The sequence below is a fragment of the Nicotiana tabacum genome, chromosome 5 (assembly GCF_000715075.1).
Source record: "Nicotiana tabacum cultivar K326 chromosome 5, ASM71507v2, whole genome shotgun sequence".
NCBI lineage: Eukaryota > Viridiplantae > Streptophyta > Magnoliopsida > Solanales > Solanaceae > Nicotiana > Nicotiana tabacum.
Window position 1 is genome coordinate 114457588 of NC_134084.1, and position 7263 is coordinate 114464850.

Below are 7263 nucleotides of genomic sequence, written 5' to 3' on the forward strand. Positions count from 1 at the left end.
TTCCTTAGTTCGTGGAGTTAAATTAGGAGAATATCATGTGATTTGATTTCCTTCCGTTTTTAACCAGTTTAACCTTCTGTATTTAACGTTAATGCCGCTTGAATACAGCTAAATACATGTCAAACTTAGCTGGAATTCCAGTTTTTACGCCTATTTTTTTGGTTGTATTAATGAATACAACAGCTTAAATACATGAAATACATTGTATAAAAACATAAAAAGTATCTATAACACATAATATAGCAAAGGGTATCTATAAATGACAAATTAGACCTAAAAGATGGTGCTTTATGAAAAATTCCCTTTATTCAAACTTATTATGTATAGCTCTCATTGTTTATACTTTTCAGTGATCAATGTAGCTAGAAGCTTAGTATACAGTCAACTTAGGTGTAAAGTATAATGCACTATTTTGATGTAGTGTTACTGTTTGGTTTTTAGACAATTGGAATGTCCATGTGGTGCAGGGCTGATCATTGATCAAGGTGATATATACAACTTCATCTTTATTTTGTGTACTACATATAAATAGAACCAATTTAATTTTAGTTTTAAATGACATGTTCTCTCTTTTATCAATGGTTAATTCCATGTTATATCATTATGTCCAACGACGACAAAACAACTCCATGTTGCCACCATTAATTATTTTCTTCTGACCTATCAAACTCGAAAGACCAATATATCGGTAATAGTGGCAATAAGCAACGACAACACTCAACAGGTTGGTGATCAAGAAAAAACAAAAAAACAAATACAATCGAAAATCTAATCAAGCTGACATTATATATTGACATGTATTTTGGTTTGATTTGTACGAGCATGAAAAACATGTTCTGCTGCATATAATTTATATCTATATATTTGTATATGGTCATTTCTCCTCTATTATTTAGGAAGCACCTCATAAAGATAGATACTAACCACCGGAGAATGAAAGAAATTGCAATTCAACTTGAGAAGACGAGAAAATTAAAAGTTGCAATGTGGGACAACAGTAACTTATCATTAGAAGTTAAAAACTGCTAAAAACGAGAATTCCCCATATGAGAATGCAACCTATCCTCTTGATCTTAGAAAGTTATGAGATTACAGTTTAAGGGAATAACAAATCTCTTTCATCACTAAAAGTAATCATCATACAGGTGCCAAATTCCAAACACGGCAGAGCAAGACTATTTGACTCAGCCGATAAAAGGTAGGTGCATGAATAAAATAAGGAACAAAGTGTTTTTGTGCCACTAATCTGCATCCATCTCTTCAAGTGCAGCTTTAGCCGCAGCCTTGGCTTCCTCTAACAAATCGGCAGGAACCTATGGCAACATTAAATAGCAGCACGAGTTACCAACCAGATTTTTATTTCAGTTAACATCAATTACATTCATTCACCATTATGATATACATTGCATGCAGACAAAATAAAAGTATGATGGAAAATTACAAAAGTAATAAATAAGCTAAAAATGTCATTTGCTTTAATATCTTTGTTTTTGCTTCTGTGACAGGTGCAGGCAAAAAATCAAGAAAATGTCGAGTCAACATTAGCATTTAACACAAAGATATCAGTTCCTATTAAAAGTGTCCTCGGAAGGATAGTGAATCACCTTCTGATGCTGTCGGTTAGACTCATCACACACCCAACTCATTTCCAGTTCAAATGCCTTGTCCTTTGCCTCATCATGTACTCCGTATATTCTAGTTCCAGATAAAGCATATTGTCAAAAAGCTGAACAATAAAAGCATGCAGCACCAACTAAATGAATTTGAAACCCTTAAATTTCTGGGGAAAAAAACTAATAACTGATGCTTCCATTCTTGCAACCTATAGATAAAAGCATAGGCTTACCACTTCATAAAGAACTAAACTTGGTGTTTCCAAATGCAAGTGATGATACTAACATCCCTTTACGCATAGTTAAAACCAGTTCACATATTACAAGAGTCTGATTGACTGCCCGAAAAATATTGAACTAACCAAAGGTTGAGAGAACTGGAACATGTTATATATAAATTGATTTGCAGGCAGTTCTCAATGTCAACATAGAACATCTACAAACTATGCGCAGAACATCTAGTGACTACTCAAAAATAGAACTTGCATGTGCATCAGGTCAGATTTCAACAAAAATTTCAGCAATAAAATATTAGCATGAATCAAATTGTAAAGTTCAATGACTCAATGAGAACAGTTACTTACATTTTGGCTACCTCAATTACCCCTTGCCGACACGTCATTTCTGAGAGCTTCAACTTTTCAATTTCTCTGCCAAGATTTTATTTCAAAGTCACATTAGTGTGCATAAAAGAAAATTTGGTGCCAGATATAACGAAAAAATCCAAAAACGGCAAAGCTTAAATCCTAATTGAAAAAAACTCAACTTGATCACTGTTTTTTTATTCTCATATTTAAAATAGCTTAGTCTCTATCGAGTATACTAACTAAACCAGTAAACTGTTTATGCCGGTTTACTTCTAACATCACCAAGATATTATCAGACCTTCATAAAACCAAAATAAACAGTAAGAAAAATAGTTCAATAGAGAAACATAAATAAAAGTTTTAACTTGAATTTTAGAAAGTTCAAAGTTACATAGAATAATATTTTAAATAGAGGCATTTCTGAACGACCAAAATAAAGTGCCACACAAATGAGGTTACAGATCTCTCTCCCTTGTGCGGGTAGTTAAATAAACCTGTATTTCTTAATAAGACAGAAAAAGAAAATAGATGAAAGAAAACGAAGATATTATGTGGTCATCCAGTAACATACTGGACCAGTTTAATGATGATAAGATTTTGGCCAAGGGTGTTCAAGTGACTTGCTAAGATAAGCAAGTTAATCTCATTAATAATAGGTGTTTCTATGATGGTAGAAACTCGAGAGGACATTCCCATCGTTGCCAAAAACTCATGGAGTCCAAATAAATAAGATATCCCCAGTTTTCAATTACAACCCCTCTGACAAACTATGGTCTATGGCAAGAAAAGATTTGAACCTTTTAAGCATTGCTTTAGACGAGAGAAAGTGCTTATAACCATAAAATTCTGGGTAAACAGCACCACGTGAACATCGAAAGCACAATTAATGTATCAGGAAAACGACTTTGATTTTTTATACTGTATCATAGTGAAGTCAAAGAAAAACTTCTTTGACAACAACTTTTTAAATGTGATTTTTAGCCCAATCATTACTGTTAGTAGTAACTTTCCATGTAGTTTCTGGATCTGCAAGTTTTATTTCTAAAGATAAATTAATAAATGTCAAAAACTAGGGCAGATATTTATCAGTTTAACCTTTTCTTAAAGGTAATTTTGTCATTCTCTTAGGGAAGAGGGAATATATAATAATGAACTTCGTCATTTTCTTGTGGATGATAATGGACAGAGCTTAAAATCTAGAAAGGCTAACTGCACAACCCCAAGGATGACATCAATGGCACTTTTAAAAAGGCCAAGCAAAATTTCAACTCGGAACAACATTTCGTGCAATCTGTTTTTGATAGTTGAAACTAAATGCAAATTAAAATATTCACCACCATCAGAAAGCCATGTCTGATTGTTTCAAATCTGAAATTTAGATTGTACAGAAGAGATCTATATACTTACGTTTTAGCAGCTTGTCTGCCCTTCCCAATAGCAGCACCAAAGTACCTCTACAACAAACAACATAAGACATCAACATCTTAAATAAACTCAGTCGATAAGGGTCGGTCCAAGGTGAGGAAGCTATTCAATAAAATATAATAGCACGCCATGTGGCGCAAACATATAGTAGTTAAACAATGATTTAACTCACATAGGAGACACCAGACGGCTCAACCATGTAGAGTTGAGGTCCATCTCTATCATAGCCTCCAAGGATCACCCCACATCCGAAAGGCCTAAAACAAGTAGTACTCCAATATTTCAGGTACAAAAAGCAAATAAAAGGAAGAAGCTGAGTATCAAAATGGCAACAGATATTCCAACATACCTGAGCCACCAATAAAGTGTGCATAAATGTACATAACTAGCAACACGTTCTGCAAGCTCTTTTACCAGAATTGGTTCACCATATGTACTACAAATTACAAACCCAGTCAATAGAAGAATAAAAAATTAGGGTGGTGATATATGATGACTGTGAAACAAAAAATTTCATAATGTCGAGTCGGGGAAAAAACTTTCATCACCATCTAGAACTCTAAGATGAGGCTCTAAAATCTTTTTGACTTTCCATCTACTAATGTAGGAAATATACAAACAGCACGTTTGGTAATAATAATCAAAGGAACAACTGCAAAAGCCCCCTGTCGAATCAAAAGCTATGTTAATAAATATCCCACGTGACAACACTGGCATCTTTCTAGGGAGGATAACATTAGCAATAGGATCCGCTAAAGTGCTAATAAACCCTTGCTGGAGATATCAACAGAAGCAGAGGCGTATCTGACAGTGCCTCTTTGACACAATCGTGGCAGCAGAAAAGCCAGAAAAATGACTTAAATACCACTGTATCTCACTTTAGTATTATGAAGGTGCTTCTGGAAAAAATGCAAACCAAATAATACTTCTTTAATCTTGAGTAGCTTCATAGTGGGATTGTAAATCTGCAATATTTTTCGTTGATTTGATATCTAGGTTGACTATAGAGACAAGATAGGTATGCATAAGGGCCAGATCGTCCATTTATGTTCTTACAACCACGGAAAAATAAATAAGCAATTCACCTGCAAAAAGCTCACTCAAGGAGCAACCTTTGCACTTCAAAGCCGTGAAGATATGCATAGATACATCATTAAGTTTTTCATCCATATGTCACACTTAAGGAATATCACACTTTACCTAACACTAGTCAACGACTCGAGCGCCGTACAATTTAAATTATTTCGTGTGTATCTACCAGAACAAATATAGCCCATAATAGAGCGAGTTAATACTTCTGAACGCAAGTGATCCATAAACGATAGGTCCTAATCAATTTACATTTTCAAAGCATTATTAGAAAACTACAAGTGGTAAAACAAAACTTAAAGCCAATAGGAAACCACAAATCGGTTTGCTGTTTTCATAGATCTATGAAATGCCAAATGTGAACTCCCACGAATGCTAAACTACAGGAGAAACAGATGTAGAAACGAAACTCACACATCAAGATGTAAGTACACACACACTGACACACATATGTTTTCAGATAAGGTGGCAAGAAGCAAACCTTTCATAGTTGGTTGCTTCAGACTTCGTGCGGGCAACAATTTGCCTCCCATCTGCAGCCAGCCCTGCAACAGCCTGTACATAAAGAAAATAAGCAAAATAGAATAAACCATCACCCAAGAATCATCCAACAGAGCAGTGGTTCAAAACTTTAACAGTGCCATAGCCCATAGGTCCTTTTCAGCTTTAATGGGGCATTTGATGATGCTTCTGTAAATTTATACCTCTAACAAATCAATAACTGCAGCAACACTCCATTGTCATCACTAGAAACCATCTTAATTGATTTTTTACGAACAAACACCATTGAAAAGAAAGATAACAAAGCCTAAACCTTTTCTCAATATTAGTTCAACGCTAAAGAACATAGACATAGATGAAATTAAATCAGTCCCATCATCAAACAAAAAAAAAGTAGGAGAACTAGAGAATATCTAACTTTAGAGCACCCCAAAGACAAATTATTAGGCATTGGTATGACAGGACCCAAATTGAGCAGAATGGATGTAGACAATTCATACAGCCGAGCTAGTCCAACTTATTTAGGAATGAGGATTAATAGTTTAATTCTTTCAAATTAAGGTGGTGTCCAAGTCAGCCTACTCACACCTCGGCTAATCCGCCAGTAATTGTTATCTAGTAGAAATAGCGGAGCCAGGAATCTATACAGGGGATTCAAAAATATTATGCCTGGGAATTGAACCTATAACCTAAGCAATTTTAACCCCTTTTGCCACTTTACTAGAAATTTTTTGTATGTCACGGAAACTCAACAGCTATTATAATATAACCTAAAAACTAGTTTTTGCCATATTTAGATTCAAAGATGCTTCTTTCAAGATAGCTCAGCCCCTGGCTACCTAGTAACTCTATCCGCCAATGCTTAGACGATGGGAAGAATTCACCTATTGTCACCTATGCTGATTCCAATTATTAGCACTCCAGGTCTTCGACGCTAGGTCATCCCGCTAGGGACTAAGGGATAGTAGTAGTAGTTGTAATATTAGTTATAATGTCATATAATTATCCCCTGGGAGGATCAAATAATAAATCAATGCAAGAAAAATTAGTAACACTACGTCAGTAGTACTAGCATAAACGATTACCATGCCAGAATGGCGATGAACGGAGTGAATCCGACGATTAGATCCCGGTAACATCATTTTAGACGCAATCAGCTTCTCAACTCCCTACAATTTCAAAATTCCCCAAAATATCAATCAATCAATAAAAACACTAAAACACAAAACGTTGAAAACCCCTAATCAACCAAATAAAACAAAATACCAAAACGATTCCGTCCTTGCATTTAATTCCGACAACAGTACCACTGTTATCGACGGCTTTGCCGGCATATTCGATCTGAAATACTCTGCCGTCCGGCGAGAATGTCGTCACGGATAAGTCATAACCTGTTCCTATGCTGCTCATTTTTAACTGATTTTACTTATTCAGTTTTGAGTTCGAAGATCTTTTGTTCTGGAACTATGAACGACGGAACATACAGAGGAAGAGGAAAAGGAGTTTTCTTTTGTGTCAAGACAGAAGAAGAGTTGGAAGGAAAGGGGAAGTTGCTTTGTTTAAATTCTTAATTGGGGAATAGAGTTCAAATATTTTAACCTATGGCGACTATACAACTGAGAAAATAAACTTTCTCTGGTCATTTTATTTGTCACTTTAAACCAAAAAACTTGGTCTAAAATATTTGCAGCTTAGAAAATCAATAAGGTATTAATTATCTTTTCAAATCCAACTTCTACTATCATAGGAGGCACATTAACATTATTACTCATTTAAGAAAGATTTAATAAATAAATAAATAAATAAATAAATAAATAAAAGAAGAAGAGATAAGGTTAATTTTATCACATACCTCTAACAATTAAGGGATTTAGCTCTCGTTTGTCCATGGATTTTGACAAGGGTTTTTTCAAAAAAAATTTGGCAAAACCTATTTGTTTATAGATTTTATCCATATTTTAATAGATTATAAAAATAAAATTTTTAAATTCCAAAACTAGGTCTAGACCTATTTTTGGCTCAAAATATTGCCGTTGGTTTTTTTTAAC

At 34.4% G+C, this 7263-nt stretch overlaps 1 protein-coding gene across 1 annotated transcript; it reads right to left on the minus strand.

Moving 5' to 3' along the window:
• Positions 1 to 987: 987 nt before the first annotated feature.
• On the minus strand, positions 988 to 6795 carry LOC107781489 (proteasome subunit alpha type-3). Its single transcript, XM_016602198.2, has 9 exons — positions 6482 to 6795; positions 6301 to 6384; positions 5196 to 5269; positions 3975 to 4061; positions 3798 to 3882; positions 3608 to 3654; positions 2198 to 2263; positions 1605 to 1695; positions 988 to 1313 (listed from the first exon to the last, which is right to left on the minus strand). Exons 1-9 carry the CDS (start codon positions 6623 to 6625, stop codon positions 1242 to 1244), a joined length of 750 nt encoding a protein of 249 aa, XP_016457684.1. The 5' UTR covers positions 6626 to 6795; the 3' UTR covers positions 988 to 1241.
• Positions 6796 to 7263: the final 468 nt, after the last annotated feature.